The sequence below is a fragment of the Diceros bicornis genome, chromosome 19, assembly GCF_020826845.1.
Source record: "Diceros bicornis minor isolate mBicDic1 chromosome 19, mDicBic1.mat.cur, whole genome shotgun sequence".
Lineage (NCBI taxonomy): Eukaryota > Metazoa > Chordata > Mammalia > Perissodactyla > Rhinocerotidae > Diceros > Diceros bicornis.
Genome location: NC_080758.1, coordinates 19100484 through 19119068, shown reverse-complemented (window position 1 = coordinate 19119068; position 18585 = coordinate 19100484). Strand labels below are relative to the sequence as shown.

General features: G+C 39.8%; 1 protein-coding gene and 1 pseudogene across 1 annotated transcript in view; both read right to left on the bottom strand.

Annotated features, from left to right (window-relative positions):
* Window positions 1-18585, bottom strand: part of CHD6 (chromodomain helicase DNA binding protein 6) — a 199391-nt gene that overhangs the window by 101160 nt on the left and 79646 nt on the right. Inside the window, exons 5-8 of the mRNA XM_058562676.1 lie at window positions 17760-17909; window positions 4984-5046; window positions 4088-4146; window positions 3313-3430 (exon numbers count right to left, since the gene is read on the bottom strand). Of these exons, the coding sequence (XP_058418659.1) occupies window positions 3313-3430; window positions 4088-4146; window positions 4984-5046; window positions 17760-17909 (390 nt within the window). The remainder of the gene's footprint in view (window positions 1-3312; window positions 3431-4087; window positions 4147-4983; window positions 5047-17759; window positions 17910-18585) is intronic.
* LOC131418434 (small ribosomal subunit protein eS26-like) lies at window positions 69-2665 on the bottom strand (annotated as a pseudogene).

Genomic DNA, 18585 nt, shown 5'->3' with positions numbered 1-18585 from the left:
GTCCAGGTAAACGTGAACTTTGTCATTTACTCTCCCAGCATGGGTCTGGTTTTCAGGAGTCAGGATTTAGAGTCAGAAGGCCTCCACCCCTATGGTGTGTGGGAACTCACAGCCTCTCGAGCCTCAGTCTCCTTCACATGTGCCCTGGCTACCTCAAAAAGTGGTTGGAAATAACGGATATGAAGCAGCTCTATTCAAAACTAAGTTATTATCTCATAAGAATGTGATTTATCTAAGTTATTAATTAAAATGTTGAATAGCTCAAGACTGAAGATAGTGTTATAGGAACTACTCCCACTACTCCAACTTAATCTCATGATGTCCTCCACTCTTCTCAAAAGCCTTTCCTTCCCAAAAGAGTATGAACTCCCGTTACATTATTTCTACACACCCTAACATCCTAATACATCCTCTCTCTATTCCCAACCAAGGTAAAATCACTTCCTTGGAAATAAATCAGAAACTAAACACACAGGGCTTTGCAGGCTCTATTAAGGAGTCTGGACTTTATTTCAATGAAATGGGAAGCACTGAAGGGTCTGGAGCAGGCAAACTCTTGCATAAGGCAAACTCTCCTCCCCAACTGGGGACAGCCAAATAATTACTGAGCACTGACTCTGTGCCTAGTGCTAGGGATAGAAATATGAGGAAGACATGGGCTTAAAATGGAAGAAACAGACACGTAAACAAGTTACTACACTGCAAATACATGCTAAAATAGAGGTGTGAATAAAATGTTCCAAGAACAGAGGGAGAGTATCCAATGGGGCTTCAAGATGGTTTTTCCAATACTAGTCGTCCCCTGCCTTTGCCTAATTCTCTTTTAGGGAACAATGCCATGAAAAACAGTTCTCATTAAAACAATCATGGAGAGGGCTGGGGTCAAATGTTAAGGCTAAAGAGGAAGGACCCTATATTGGACAAGAAGAATGCTTATTGACATTATCCTAAAAGAATTTTTTATCTCTTGAGGAAAAGGAGTACAACACGAATAATGAATTGGTAAGTATGGCAGCAATATACTATAATTTGATGGCATTAGAGCGTACTTTTAAGGTCTAGTATCTGTGACTACATTTCAAGAATAATTTTTATCAACTCTTTTCTTCAAAAGTTATCTGGATAAGGGGCTGGCACAGCGGTCAAGTTCACACGTTCCGCTTCGGTGGCCCGGGATTCATCAGTTCGGATCCTGGGTGTGGACCTACTCACTGCTCGTCAAGCCATGCTGGGGCAGTGTCCCAAACAGAAAAACTAGAAGCACCTACAACTAGGATATACAACTATGTACTGGGGCTTTGGGGAGAAAAAAGAAAAAGAGGAGGATTGGCAACAGATGTTAGCTCAGGACCAATCTTTCTCAAAAAAAAAAAAAAAAAAGTTAGCTGGGTAAAATTGAAAGATTACACGTTTAAAAATTAACAAAATAAAAATCACCACGGTCACATCAACTGGAGAAAATGATGCCAGTATTCTCATGTACATTCAAGACATGAAATATTATGATGCTGCTTTTCTCCTGCAGCCCGAAAATGGAGCTGTCTCATGCACTAAGAGCATGACATTTTCAACTAACAATAGTTTATAACACTAAGACTCTTTCTATGTCATTAATAATTGTGCTCCGATATCATTTTTTTAAAGTATCATTTTCGTTTTATTCTTTTCCAGAGGACAGCTTTTCTTCAGTCCTTAAGGACTTAGCTCATTACATGGGCTTTGGCGGAGGTCGTGGGGCAGCACCTGCAGGTTTAAATCTGGGTGGGGGTGTTCGGTCCTTCCAGGCTTCACGAGAATGATTCCTGACTCCCTTGCTGTGAATGGCACAACTCATGCAGCAATGCAGTTTCACATACAGCTTGGGAAGCACACAGTGTCGAAGACACTGGCTTTGGAAATGTCCCTGATGGCTGCGGCCTCTACTATGTTTTGAATGACGAACTTCTTAATGGCTTTGTCCTTGGGCATGCATTGGGCGCAGCTGGTGCAGCAACTAGGCTGCACGTGGCCCCAGCTCTTTTTGAAACGACCATTGTTCCTTCTTTTCTTGGTCATCTTCAGAGTGTGGAGTCGAGAGGTCCAATACCATTTTTACTAGCTGCACAGCATTCCATTCCATGAGATGTATCACAATGTAATAAATGTCTCTTATCTAACATTTTGTTTTCAATTTTTCACCAATATAAATGACTATTTATCCTAGCTAAGTCTTTGCACAAAGACTTGATCGTTTCCTTAAATAACAGAAGCAGAATTGCTGGACAAAGGATATGCACATTTTGAGACTTCTGATGTCTGCAGCCATACTGCTCTTCTGACAGGTCATACTAAGTTACGCTCCCACCCAGTCTCTTCCCTACATCCTCACTAGCAATGGATGATACACATTTTTTAAAATCTTCAAATATCTGATGAGTAAAAACCAGAAGAGTCCCATTTTAATACGCATTTCTTTGACTACTACTGAAATTGACTACATTTTTATATAGTTAATGAACAATTTTTCCTTCTTTTCTGAATTCCCTGTTAATTTGTCCATTTTTTCTTTTTGGGGTTTTGTAGTTTTCTTACTGAGTTATAAGAGCATTTTTTATCAGTAAAGCTATCTGTCATATGTATATGTGTGTGCATAATGTATGTGTGCATGTAAATACCAAGAGGAAAGTTCCCATACTGGATAACCATGTTACATACATGTACATAAACATGTACGTAAACATGTACACCATGTACATACATGTGCATGTATATAATTAGGAAATACGTAGATGTACATAATGTATAGACATATTTCCTAATTATTTACTTTAAGATTTGTTTATGGTGTTTTCTAATGTCTCGACACTATAGATTTGTTTAATACCCAAATCCATTAATGCTTCCTTTTGCTGTAGGTACCATTCTTACAAAGTTTATATAAATTTATTTATTTATTTATTTTCTAACATTTTAGCTTTGTTTTTATTTTTTACTTTCAAATTTTAAGTCTTCTTGGAATAGTCCTTGGTTGAGGATGGGGGAGGAAATGAAAGAATTGTGTGCACATTCCTCTTGCCCTAGCTACTTAGAGGTATTCTGACCAAGATACACATTCTTATGAGTTGTCAGTTTGTAAGGTTTGATCCTCATACCTTGGTGGATAACTTGTTTTTTTGGCTTAAATCTGGACAGTTTTCCTCCAAATCAGTGCACACTTAGCAATCTGACTTGAGCAATAGATTTGTATGGGACTTCAACTTTAAGAAACTTAAACCCAGTATGTAATACTGCAAGGAAAGCAGTGGTCAAAGTGGTCAGTAAATATTGCTTCACCTCAGTAAAAATGTGCTTCATCTGGGCTTGTTTATTCCTAAATCGCTTGATCTTCTGTGCGATTCGAGGATCTTTTTCAAGCTCTTCCATTGTGGCCCATTTACAGTGTAAGTAGGAACTATCCAAAGACACAAATTGTGAGACAAGCACATAACTAGCAAATCATTTCAAGTGTTACAATAAACAAGGTGACCATCTAACTCAGAGGCAGTGGAGTAGTCTGTTGTAAAACTGCTGGAGATCGGGCTTAGAAGGGCTTTGCCCTTAAGGACAAAAACAGAAAACAAAACAATATAGCAATTCCAAGCAACTGATCACTCCGCAGCTCCTATAGAAACTGGCTCAGAGCAGAGGGAGGGCAGGTATAGGGAGCCTATCATTAATACATGTTACTGAAAGTGGGCAGGGAGCAGAGACAGAAAGAAAAATGCAAGAAGGAAAAAAGGTATAGGCTATAGGGCAGAGGTGCTCCACCCTGGTGCAAATGAGAATTGCACAGTGAGTTTTTAAAAAACACCAATCCTTGAGACCTACTCCCAGAGTCTGAGTCAACTGGTCTGAGTGTAGCAAGGGATTCAGCAGTTTTAAAAAACTCTCCAGGTGACTCTATGCGCAGCCAAAGTTGAGCACTATTGCCTAAGGAGAACCTGAGTCAATCAAGATCTGTAGGTCACGCCTTAGGGGCCATTCTTGGAAAATATAGAAGATGATGTGATGAGAGAAAAGAACTTTTATTCATATAAAATACAAATACAAATACATTAAATAGACGTACAAATTTCTATACTTAACGTAGAATAGCTCCAAGTCGAATGGGGGTTCTCCTGGGTGAACCTGTAACCAACAGCAAGCAGGTATCAGCCCAGATCCCCATAGATCACCACACGCCAAAAGAAAACAGGAAAATTAACACCATTGCCTGGTTTTAGTACAGACTTCTCATGGATATTTTCATTTCCCCAGGTCTTTTTCTGACAGCTATTGAGCAGGTTTTCCAAAGGCTGAATATACAGCTAGCTATAGGGTAAAAAAAATGATCCTTCTGGTGTCCTTCCAAGGTCCAGGCTGGGACAGCATTCAGCTGATAAACCCAAACTGGCCCAAGCCTTGAGAGCTGTCAGGACCAGAGCCTGGTGCAGAAGTGAAAACCTTTATCTCTGGCATCCCCCTTGACTGTCACCTCAAAACACCAGTGGTGTTCACTCTCAAAGGAAGGAAGTTTACTTTCCTAAATACTTAAAGATGAAACTATGCTCTCACTGGCACCAACACACTCTTTCACTCCAGGAATTTTCTCTAGAGGATCCCTGGGAAGACCCTGAGATATCTAAGGAAAAAACTCTACAATGTTTTCATTAGGACTCTTTTTCCATCTCTTCTTCTTGGCCCTCTGATGACTTTCAATGGGCTACAGCAACTAGGGGATAAACACCTTTTGCTAGGATCACAATGGAGAAAAAAACCAGTTTGGGCTCTACTCAAATACTTAAGAATTTTATGTCCTAAAATCTTCCATGGGGGTAAAAATAAGTGTTGACTAGCCAGACAATGTTCTTGCCTAGCTCTCACTCCAGCCAAGAATGACCATTCCAGGTTCTCTAGCCAAATAACTCTTCATAGAGGGTGTAATCTGTGCTAGTGATATAAAAGCCAGAAACATCAGCCACCGACCTCCTGGACGGTCTTAGATGCCAGGATCTTCTCAATGATGTTTGCGTCATCTTCTGGAGGCTCCTGGAGACCGAGGTTAAAAAGAAAGAGAATTACTGGCACCACAGTATCCGTGAAATAATTCTATAAGAAATACTACAATAGATACTACTTCATCTAAAAGTTCACCTTTGAGTACGGAGGCCTCCCTCGTATCAGCCCACAGAGTGAGCAAAAGATCACAAACATTCTAACCTCTGGGCACAACTCTATCACCCTCCCCTCCCACATGAGCAGAGAAGTTATTTGCTTTTTAGATTCTTGATTTCAGATTTGCCATTACTATCACTAAAATTGGTCCCAGAACTTCCTTCTCTGCAAAAACTGCAGGATTTTATACGTTGCATAAAATTTTCAGAAAGACATAACATAAAAGAATCTGGGGGCCTTAGAATCAGAAGGTCCCAATTCTAACACCTATCTCTATTGACTTTGGGCAAGTCAGTTAATACCTCTTAGTTTTCAAATCTATTAAAATAGGTAGGAGTTAAAAATACATACCTCACTGGGTTACTGGGAGGATAAAATAGTATGTGAAAACATTTTTTGGACAGTAAGCACTACGCAAACGGAAGGTATAATTATTCTCCACCAAATTGTATCAACCTTCCCCTCTGTACCTGGAAATGGCCTTCGTTTCACTGACCATTCTTTGAATACAAATCCCAACTGAAAACAAATTAATTCCTTCTTTTCTACTCTAGACACACATCAATTTTTCTAGGCTCCTAATCCCCATGAAATCTCTTTCTACAGGGTATTAGACAAAAAATAAAAACTGTATTAAAAATGAACAACTTTAAAAAGGATGCATTGAGTCAGAACACTCTTGTGCTTAATGTTCTTTCTAGGGCTTTATTTGAGCAGTTTTATCACAAGGGTTTCATATGCACTATATGACCTTTCCAGATCTAGTATTTATCACAACATGAGACTTAGAACAGTATATGAAAAGAACACTCATCACAACAACCCTAACTCTCAAAATAACTATTTGGGTTCCTGATCAGAACTTCTCAGAAGGATGATATATGCTGCATATCACTGTCTTCAGTCTACCCATTCTAGGGTTCGACTGTCCCAAAGCCATAACATTACAGAAAACATTATGTTTTCTAAGATCTTGTCAAGTATTTCCCAGAAAAGTGATAGTAAAAAAAAAAAAAAAAAAAAGATGGAGGGCAAATGGCAGAAAAGAAGTATAGAAATCAGCAGGCACTGACAGATGATCCCAAAGGTTACAATAATTCACTACGTTCCCCTAGACACATGGCATTGTGCTAGGTGCCAGGCTGAAGTTAATTCAAAACGACAAGCGTCTTTTCCCACTGCTCAACAAGAAGGCAAGTGAACTGTACCTACCACACAGTAGAAGGAAGGGCTGGGAATACCGACTAGGCTTTTGATTTTCTGTGTAAGTGCTTGTTCTGCTTGATTCCTAAGCACAAGTAAGGACAGGAGAAGGAGGCAGTGTATTGGTGATTGCCCATGTTCTCCCATTACAGTGCAAACCTTCAGAGGACAAGGATCCTTATTTGTTTTATTCATTGATGTAGCTACATACCTCAAAAAGGCCAGGCAACAGTGGCTGACCAATAAATGTTTGTTGAATGCCAAATAACAAGGAAGAGGAAAAGAGAGAGAGAGAAGGCAATACCTGAGGAAACAAAGCATCAAATTCACCAGGGCCACAGACTGCAGACCGTTATTATTCTTAATCTACAGTCACTTAATTAAGAAGTCTCCCCCTTCTCCATATACTTGGACCTATCTTATACTGTCAAGATGGCTAACAGCAAAGGGCCAAAGCCAGGTGTACTTTCTTGAGCAGTGAAGATCACTACCCCAACCTTGCAGCCAACAAACAGAGCTGACTATGGCAAGTGGGCAGTGAGCAATGGAACAGCTGCTGGGTTAAGAAAAACTAGGTTAATGAACCAACCTCCTTCCTAACTTCCTACTTCATTTCCTTTCTTCTTCCATATTATTTATTGGGTGCCTTTTATGTTTATGCACTGGTCTTACAGAAATAAATGAGCTATAGTCTTCATCATCAAGGAACTACAAGACATGCTAACATAATGCTTTAAAAGTTATTCAAGTATGGCATACATACAATATGCAAGGATCTCAAGTGTATAATTGATGAATTTTTACATATACACATACACACTTGTATAAGTACCACCCAGATCAAGTTATACAACATTTCCAACATTCTGGAAGACCCTCATGCTCCCTTAGAAGTAACCACTATTCAGACTCCTACCACCATTGATTAGTTTTGCCTACTATTAAACTTCACGTAAATGGAATCATATAGTATGTGGTTTATTCTTCTGTATTACTGTGTAGTATTTTGTTGTATAAATACATCACCATTTATTTATCTATTCTACTGTTGAGGAATATTTGGGTCGCTTCCGATGTTCATATAAATTTTATGTCTTTTGGTGGACAAATGCATTCATTTATCTTAGATATATACGTAGGAATGGAATTGCTAGGTTATGAGGTAGGTTACAGGTCTAGTTTTAATGGATATTGTCAAAATATTTTCCAAAGTGATTTTAACAATTTTTACACCCATCAGCAATGTACCGGAGTTCCAGCTGACTTGATACTGTTAGTCATTAAAATTTTAGCCATTCTAGTGGATGCGCATTATTATCTCTTTAATTCACGTTTCTCTTATAACTGAGGATGCTGAGCGTCTTTTCATATGCTTACAGGCCATTTGAATATCCTCTTTGTGAAGCTCCTGTTCAAGTCATTTGCCTATTTTAAAAACTGTCCTTTTTTTGATTTGTAAGAGTTCTTTATATATTTCTGAATAAGAGTCCTCTGTCAGATACAGAGATCACAAACATTTTCTAGCAATGTATGGTTTGCCTTTTCAACCTGTAAATGCGTCTTCTGACAAACACAAGTTCTACATAATCCACCTTATCAATCTTTTCTCTTATGTATTTTCGTGTTCTTTTTAAGGAATCTTTGCTGCCACTGAGGTCATTCATTAAGCCACATATGTAATTTCAAATTTTCTTGTAACCACATTAAAAAAAATAGATGAAATTGATTTTATTTAAACCAATATATTCAAAATATTATCATTTCAATATGCAATCAATATAAAATTATTAATGAAATATTTTATACATTTTTTCATACTAAGTCTTTAAAAAAATGCAGTGGGTACTTGACACTTACAGCACATCTCAGTTCGGACTAGCCACATTTCAAGTGCTTAACAGCCACATATGGCTACTAGGAGCCATATTGGGCAGTGTAGCTCTATTTTGTTCCATTGGTCTCTTTGTCCTACAGCAACACCACCTTGTCTTCATAATTATAGCCTGATTACAAAGTCTGCATAACAGTAAGTCTTCCAACTCAGTTATTCTTTTTTAAGATTGCCTTGGTTATCCTAAGTCTTCTGCATTTCCATCATCAATTTCTACCAAAAAACACCGTGCTTAGATTCTGACTGGGACTGAATTAAAGGCATTGTAACAATATTGAATACATGTATGTCATATATTGCTCCATTTATTTAGGTCTTCTTTAATTTCTTTCAGCAATGTTTTTCATATAGAGGGCTTGTATATCTTTTGACAGTTATTCCAGGGTATCTAATACTTTGATGCTATTATAAATGGCATTTTACAATTTTTCTTTCCTGATTTCATGTTGCTAGTTTATAGAAATAAAATATTTTTTTTTATCTTGTCTCTGTACCCAACAATTTAGCTAAATCCACTTTATTCTCATGGTTTGTTTGTTGATTCTGTTGAATTTTCTACATATACAGTCATGTTATCTGAAAATAATGACAGTCTTACTTCTTCCTTTCCAATCTTTAATCTTTTTAAATCTTTTTTTTTTTGTTTTTGGTGAGGAAGATCAGCCCTGAGCTAACATCCATGCCAATCGTCCTCTTTTTGCTGAGGAAGACTGGCCCTGGGCTAACATCTGTGCCCATCTTCCTCCACTTTATAGGACGCCACCACAGCATGGCCTAACAAGCGGTGCATTGGTGCACGCCCGGGATCTGAACCCAGGCCACCAGCAGCGGAGTGCGCACACTTAACCACTATGCCATGGGGCTGGCCCCGCCAATCTTTAAACTTTTTATTTCTTCTTTTTCCTTCATGCAGTAGCCAGGACCTCCAGTGTACTTCTGAATATAAATGATAATAATGGAATCTTTTTCTCACTCCCAAATTCAGGGGGAAAGCATTCAATATTGCACCATTTAATATAATATTAGCTGTTAGTTTTTATCTAGTGGCTTTTAAGATGTTCTTCAAGTGTTTTGGTTTTCTACAGTTTAAGATATGCCTAGGTATGGTTTTCTTTTTTGCTTGGAGGTTACCTGATGTCAAATCTACTGGTTGATATCTTCCATCAGTTTATGGGAATTCTTGAGCATTAACTTTATCTTCAAACACTCCTCTGCTCCAATCTCTCCTCCATGTGCAGGACTCTAATCAGACATACATTAGACCTTTTCACTGCATCCCAATTGTCTCTTATGCTTTTATACTTTGCTCTGTTCTTTCCATTCTTTTTTCTCTCTGTGTTTCAGATGATCTGTCTTCAAAGTCACTAATCTTATCTTCTGCTGTATCTAACCTGCTTTTAAACTCATCCACAGTGTTCCGAATTCTGACTAAATTGAAATTTTCAGTTCTAGGCTGTTGATTTGATTCTCTTTGTAGATTCATTCCTCTATTAGAATTCTTTACTTTAACACTGATTTTGCCCATCTTTTCCTATTTTCTTTAACATATTAATCATAGTTATTTTAAAGTTCTTTTCTGCTAACTCCAATAGCTGGATCACTTGGGGTCTTCTATTATATGTTTATTCTCTCAATTTTTAGTCACATTTTCAAGCCTCTTTGAATGTCTACTATATGGTGGATATTGTGGATAAAAGAACCATAGCAGCTCCACACAATATCTTCCACAAGTGTTTCCTATTTTTCTTTTAGACAAACAGAGAGAGGGGGTGGTCCCTTTGGTCCAATCAGGGACTGAATTGGGTCAGGACTGGGTTACTGTTCTGTTACGGTTCAGTCCATCTCTTGTATCACCCTGTTCCTCAAGCATGAATGTCCAAGGTCACTGACTGAGAGTCCAGCAGGTCTGTTTACTCCTGAGCCCTGAGGTCTCCCATCCCAAGCAGGTTAAAATCTCTCATGAGAGTCAATTTTTTTGAAGTGGGTCCATCCCTTTAGTGAGATTTTTATCTCCTAAGTACCATGAGGCTGTGAGATTTCAATCCGTCTTCTGGCTGAGCCATTAACATCTTGAGCCACCCCAGAACTCAGCAAAAGTCTCCTGGGAAAAGTCCCTTGCTTTGGGGATTCCTTTAGTTTCCAATCATTTCACCAGCCCTGTGATCAATCACCAGCAGGGTTAGATGGTTTCTCTTTAACCCAGAATAGTTTCTGTTGGGCTAAACCTGATCCTCAGCCCACGCCCAGAACTGCGGACTGTCTCCAGAGAAGAGACAGTTAGCAATTGTCAGCTCATCTACAAATAGCTCATCACTGTCTGGAATTTTAGTTCATCTAATTCTTGTTGCTTCCACAGCTATCTGATGTCTTTAAAAATGTGTTCTTTGTAATTTATCCTTTTATTTTCTTGCAGTGAGTGTTGACCTGCCATGACCTACTCTATCTTACTGGAAGTAGAAATCCTCCAACTTTAACTGTTATTTCTGGAGTTCCCTAGGGCCTAGTTTTTGGGGTTTCTTCTCTTTTCTATCTATACTCATTCTCTTGGTGATCTCATCCAGTCTCATGGTTTTAAATACTGTCTACATTGTGATGTCTGCCAAATTTATACATCTAATTGTTACTTGCCTCTCCACTTGAATATCTCAGAGATATTTCACACTTAAAATGTCCACAAACTAAACTCCTGCTCACCTAGCCAACCCCCCACCCCTACCCCTTCTACCTACAGTATTCTCCCATCTAAGTTAAAAAGAACTCTACCCTTCTAGGTGTTCAAACCAAATATCTTGGTGTAATCCTTGCTTCCTCTCTTTTCTCCCCACACACCACATCTGATTAGCCAAGAAATCTTGTTGGCTCTACCCTCAAAATACGTCCAGAATCCAGCCATTTCTCACCACCTCCACTGCTTCTACCCTGGTCTAAACTACCTTCATTTCTCACCCAGACTATTCCCAATTGCCTCCTAACTAGTCTCCCTGTTTCCACTCCTGCCCCACTAGTCTATTCTCAACACAATATTCAGAATGGCCCTTTTTATTTTGTCACTCTTTTGGTTAAACTGCTTAAAAGGCTTCTCTTTTAACTAAGAGTAAAACCAAAGATCTTCCAAAGGTCTACAAAATCCTACAGGATCTGTACCCAGCCTTCCATCTCCTCTGTTACCTTTCAGGTCTCCTTGTCTGTTCCCCATACATAGCAGGCATGTGTCTACCTCAGGTACTTTGCATAGGCCATTCCTTCTGCCTGAAATGCTTTTCTCCCCTACATGACTCCCTCACCTTTTTGCTTCCTTCAATCCTTTGCTCAAATGTTAGGGGACTTTGTAAGGCCAACACTGACCACTCTATTTAAAACTGCAACTCTCATTCCTGAATTCCATATCATCTTATTCTGATTTTATTTTTCTGATTTCTTATTCTGATTTTACCACCATTGACATACTACACAATTTTCTTATTTTTAGGATTATTACCAGCCTCTCCCTGGTTATTTCTACCTTTTGGAAGTTTTGAGTTTAGCCCCTTGGCCTCCCATCCCACGTAGGTTCAAAATCTGGCAAATGTCTAGAGGAAGAGATTGGTTATGTGTTTTTTGCAGACCTCCTTTCCATTTGTTGTAGGCTTCCTCCATGAGGGCAGGGACTTGTGTCTCTTTTGTCCCTTGATGCTTTCTCCAGCACTCTGAACAGTCCTTGGCATGTAGTAGGTGCTCAATAAATATTTTTGAATAAATAGTTAAGAGATTTTACAATACAACATCAAATAGTAGTATAAAGCAAGTGCTATGGGAACACAGAAGCCAGAGCACTTGGGAAAATTAGGAGAGGCTTTGGAAATGAAGTACATCTGAGCTAGATCTCTGTTAGCCAGCATTAAACTTTCATAATTGCTGACCATCTTTCCTACCTACTCCCAGACTAGCAAGCAAGCGTTCATATATGCACACACATGCTGGAAGGAACAATGGTCTCCTCCTCACTACCAGCCTGCTTCAAGTATTCTCTTATTCTTACCTACTACAAAGAACAGAAAAAGACGGTTTCTGATGATAAGATTTTGAGTGCTATTCAGAGTTTTCAACTAGGACCAAATCCAAGGAAACATTAACACATGGATGAAGAAAGCATAGGAGTTTACTCTGAGTATTAAGAGGATGGAGACTTTAAACCATTCTTCATTATAGAAAATTTTCAAGTAAAAACTAAGAAATTTAAAATAAAATTTCAATTTCTTTTTTGGCACTGGTTAAAGGATAGAGGATGAATACTAATATGAAAAAAAAATCAATGGTTATCATCAAAATACTGACAACAGGTCTTTACTCTATCCAAATAAAAGGAAAAGGGAGTAGCATTTCCAAAATAAACAACAAAGCAGGAAGGAAACTGGAAAATCAGGATTTCTTTTTCTAAACAGAGATTGTGCATAAGCACTATCATGTGTGTATAAACACTCAGTGTATACACATACACACAGATATAAACTAAATCTGCTTGCCAAATACACTTCCATAACAACCATCTGTTCTCAACTGCTTGGAATTTTCTCAAATTATCCTTCGAAGCCGATCATTTTAATTCATTCACTTTCATGTCAGAGACTCATATAATTTAAAATCTTTTTCTTAGTGAAAATTTCAAAAATTTTCAACCCAAGTCACCCCCAACCTCAACCAACCACCTGATTTACCTCTATTTAGCTGGCCATAAGGAGAGGCTCTAGCAAGAAGCAAATCACTCTTCAAGTCACTAAATATTTACCGAGCACCGTGGAGGGTACAAAAGTAGCATCAAACAAAATGTCCAGCCTCAGGGGCTTACACTCACTCAGGGAATGCAAAATAAAACATATTTTTCTTAGAAATGTCCCAGGGTAAATTCTTATTGGTGTGACAGTAGCCATAAGTCCAACAAGAGTGCAGAAAGCAAGAACAGCTTGGATTTCACAAAATAGGTAAGGTTTTAGTTGGGCCCTAAAGAATGGTGGCTCATAAGAAGGCAGCAAACAGCAAAGAAGGCCAAAATGAACCCAAAGGATGAAAGAATGAGTCTATGGGAAGCAGGCTGCATATCTGGAATACTAAGTAACCAGTCTCAGTAGAGCAAAAGCATCATACAGAATGAGGAGCGGAAATAAATGAGGGTAAACAGGTTGTGCATGGCCACATTTTTAAAAAACTCAGGCAGGAGTTTTGATCTAACACAGGAGTTAAGAAGTAATAACTCCCTTAGATCCTTGAGCAGCACACTGAAAAACACTAGAAATGTCCCCGGTATTATGGGAAAATTAGTCTAGTAATAGATTAGGAAGCACAAAAGGACTTATAGCAGGAAATTACAAAAGTGTATACTGCAATTAGTTGAACACTGGCCTCAGCACAATAGGTGGCAACAGAACCAAGAGGAAACAAATACAGAAAACAATCTGAAGAAAGACACAGGCTGGGAAATGGTGGCTGTAGCCAATGAAGAAATGGGAAAAACCAAAACCATCCACCCAGGCCTAGTGGATAGGAGCCTAAGCACTGAATCACACAAGCTGGTACAAAGCTAGACCAATGCCAAACAGGAGCAAGTAACCTTTGCCAAGAGGTCTGTCTGTAGACAGGTATAAGTGCCTGCTTGGCATGAGAGGTAGATGGATGCCAGTGGGAAAAATATACCAGCATAAAGAAATGGAGAAAACAAGAGCCTGAGAAAAAAGAAAAATATCTCATTCCTGTCTTTCTAATCTAGGAGCTAAAAATCATACTTGTTTACACAATGCGTTTTAAGCATATTTGTTCACTATTTATAGTTAAATAAATATATAAGTTCAACTGAGTGCAAGTTGTATGTTAGCCACTACCTAACATAAAGTACTACCTACGTTAGGTGAAAATTATGATAAATTAAAAAGTGACACTGTTTTGCAAAAGCTTACAATCTAATTGAGGGAACAATCGGGAGTGACATTCAGAACAGTACAGTAGAGGCACTGACAAACCAGAAGAATAGTCACGGGCTATAAACAAGTGGTGCAAGGGTTCCAGCTGACTCTTGACTTTGGGAAGAATAAATACAACAGTTATAACACCACAAAACAGAGGGTGGAAAGTGCCATAAGTGAGTTTTCATCTGAATAGTTCCTAGGAGTTAATATAAATTTTACTTTATTGAAACTCTTTCATGACTGAGAGATACATAGGAAAAAAAAAGATACAAGCCCTACCCTAAAGTAGCTCAGGGCTTAGAAGGAGGAAAGAAAAAATTGGCAGGTGTCTAAAGGACAATAACAGAGTTAAATATATTAGAGTGCTGTGGGAGCACAGAGGAGGGGCATTTATCCTCAGCTCAGGGGGAGAAGGGTGCTTCCTGAGAGCGGTGAGAGCGGTAACAACTGAGCTCAGGCCGCCAGGCAGAGAAGGCCAGACAAAGCCAAGCACTGGCTGCAAAGACAGAGAGCGAGGCACAGGAGAGTGCTGTGAGTTGAAGCCTCATTGAGATTAAAGGCCTTCTGTTCTAAAAGGCAAAATCATACAAATCACACAAATTGTAGGAGACAAAAACTGAGACAGCCATGTAAAAATCTATACATTGTGAATGTACCACAACTGTGAAAGTTGTCTCTGTTCCAGGCGCCAACATCAGTTTGGCAAAGAATCACAGTCAGGATAGAAACTTATTTCCAGCCCCTGAATCCCATATCCGAGTCAGAGGACTGCCCTCTAGACTCCAAAGCAGGGCTGTGCTAATATGTCGGTCTTGAGCTAGAAGGAACCATCCGTAGAGATGTTTTTAGCAACTTACCACTAGGCAACCAATGCTGAGGTTGCAATCTGGGGCTGGGACAGGGGCTAGCAGCCACAGAATTGAGCTGAGCATGCTGATAAGACACTGCACACAAATGCAGAGAGGTAGCAGCAGGGCCTTTTTGGTGCGGACTCCACACCCTTCTCTGCCCCGGGCTAAAGCCATCAAGCAGGCAGACACCCACACAAAGGGCCTCGGGAGAGGGACATAAGAAACAGCCCATATTCTTCAACTGACTTTCTGTGCCACTGGGCACTTTGAGGACTGCCTGGAATCCTAGACGAGAATCATGGCTTTCAAGCTTTGCGTTAGCCTGGGAAATCTTTGTTCAAACCTCACCAGGAAGCCCAGTATGGAAAACAGATGCAAGTGGAGCTGTCTGGGTTCTGCGGCAGCTGGGGCTCTAGGGAGCACTGACTGAAACCCACTCAAACCCCCTCGCAGGCTGTCTGTTCTGCCCCGCATGCTGGGCCAGGCCTGTGGCAGAGGCCAGATCCACATGGCTGCCTTTCTGAACATCAAGGCCAAAACCACACATCAGGCCTCTTTCTTGCTTACATTTAGTAACAATTTTTGAGGAATAATTAACGCAAATTCAGATTCTATCTTATATTTCACCATATATAAACTCTCTCTTTGCTGTACCCTTAAAAGGATAAAAAGAGTCTTGTTAAGACACATACAATTTCCTGAATTATTTCTGTCGGATCAGCTAATGCTGCCCTTCAGGTACCAGGGGAGAAGTCACAACAACAACTGAAATATGGTTAATGACTTAGGCTCAATGGCTACTAGGAGAAAATAAAATCCCTTATAGTGTTTTAACTACCAAACCAACCATAAAATCTCCAAGGAAGGAAAACCCACTATAGAGCAATATAATCCTATTACCTCATAGCCGTCTTGCAAGGGCTATTCTTAACTATTTGCTTTAAAAGTACTACGATGACAATACATCAAATTATTATTCCTATTAAGTGTCATATTCGTTAGCTGCATAACCTTGGCCCCAAGAGACATGAAATCAACTCTGACATGCTGGTCACTGACCAACTGCTGCTATATAACTCTATGACCTGGATTGTTCTGTGCCTATTTCTTGATTGTTCAAATAGGGACAATGACCCCTGCTCCCAGCTACTCTCCATGCAAACACAGAGTGAAAGGATTATGTGAAAATGCTTTAAGTTGGAGGCAAGGTGGTTTAACCAGATAAAGTATTTCAGCTTCAGTAAGCCACATTAGTGTTCAGGAGGAAGGACAGGTATTTGTGCTGCTGTTGCACACGCAGTGTGTGAATTCTGCCAAGTCAGCAATGGCGACTCCCTAACGACAGACAGGCTGTGTCCCAGAACGTGCTGCCAGCAATGACGTCCCTCCTACATGCACAGCCTCCTTCTTCTTTTGCTTCTCATTTCTTCTCCGTAAGCTCCTTGGCACTGACCTCCTCCTTTTCAACATTTACCCCTCTTCCTTTTCAACATTTACCCCTCTTCCTTTCTAGCATCTGGGTATCAGGTCCTAATGCTATCTTCTTCCTCCTTGATACCGCTGCCAATGGAAATTCCTAAAATGCAAGCATGGCCATCCTGCTTCTCTGCTTGAACCCAGCAATGCCCCCTATCTTTTGTTCCATCTACGGTATAAAGGCCAAATACCTTAGCCGATAACAAAAGCCCTGCATAATGTGACTCTTCCTACCACTCAGGGCTCATCTCCCACCACTCCTCAAATCAGACGTCAACATCCAGCCAAGCTAGTCTATTTGTCATACCACAATCTGCATTACCTTTCAGGCTGTGGGGCTTCAGTTCATGCTGGAAATGCCGCTCCAAAAACCGTGACCTCCCTCCTTTGCTGTCCACTCCTTCTGTGTAGCCACTGCATCTAGCATATACTTCTAAGGCTGTACTTATACAATATTAATATAGCCATATGACCCTTCTTCTAGATTAAACCACTTGGAGGCAGGGACCATGCCTTGATACTTGTCCTCGTATCCTAGAACCTGGCCTTGCAGAGGACTCTTAATATATATATTTTTTGAATCCAAGTTCCAACCGTAATTACTAGTTCATGTGACTTCATTCATTGAACATCAATTTAGTATGTACCAGACTTGCATATTCTAACAGGAGAGACAAAGAAATAAAATGATATGAGAAATTAGGACACTATTACAAGTTGTGGTAAGTGCTGTGAAGGAAACAAACAAGGAGTGAAACAGAAACTCATCAGGATGAGGGGCAGGGATCTACTTTACATGGAAGAGTCAGGAACGACTTCTCTGAGGAGACACCATTGTAGGTGAAACTTAAAACAGTGACCCACTCATACAAAGCACGTGGTGAAGAGCATTCCAAGAAAAGGGACAACACAGGCAAAGGCCAGGAGGTGGGAGAAAACTGCTAATATAAGGCATTAGAAGACAGAAAGTCTTTTGGCTGGAGAGTAATGGGAGAGGTGGGGAAAAGTCATTTATGTGAAAAATGAATTAGGTGAAATAGGGAGAGAGTGAGATGATAGAGGGTCCTGCTGGGCACAGTAAGGGGTGGGAACTTAGGCAGCATTTGAAGGTTATAAGCAGCAGTTAAAATGATCTAACTCATGCTTTGGCAAACAGTCAAAGAACAACTCCGTCAAGCAGGCCAAAATGACTGTCTAGCCAAGGCCAGCACCCCAATCCAAACACCGTACCTCGGCCTGCCAAGCCAGTGTAGAAGCCGAGAGGGCAGATGTTCGGCCGGCTCCAAGAACAGCGATTGTTTCCCCATCATCATCCACCACTTTGAAGTCCAGGTCCTCGTTGTATTTTCTGCGCTTCACTTGCCGTCCTGAGCGTCGTTTCTGCAGGGCAAACACATCCGTCAGAGAGATGCTCTGTGAGTCAAAGGCAAAAGCTTATACAGAAACACCCTCTCCTATACTCACTAACGTGCAAAGGAAACCTTTCTTCCTTTACAAAAGGAAATCTTCCTTAAACACAACTCTTTTAAGAACTAAATTCACTCAAAATGGGATCTAGCTAAGGGAGGTGATCCAAATTGCTAGGATCCACTGAGAAGAAGGTATAGTCTCAGAATTTAGTGAGATGTGTTTTATTCGTCAATGGCAGTGACTTTTTTTTTTCCTCCTTTCTGGAATTGGTTTCTATTCCAATAAAACAGGGGTAGGAGGTAAACTCCATCATCTTTGAAGTCCCTTCCAATTTTAGGATTTAGGACAATAATATGATAGTTGGTTGTTTCTGTTTTTTTGTCGAATTCACCATACTTACCATGTACTCCTTAAAAACTAAATAATAGCAATTTTATTAGAATATCATAACACCCCTTGAAACGCAAGGAGACATTAAGTGTGACAAAACAAGATTCGTGAGTCACCATCTAAGGACTCATCTATAATTAAACAGCTCATGACCTTTTAGAGAGACAACATTCTACAACAAAAGAGCCCAATGGCTCTCCTCAAACAGAAAAACACATGGTTCATCTCCATGTACATATCATACCCAAGCAGTAGA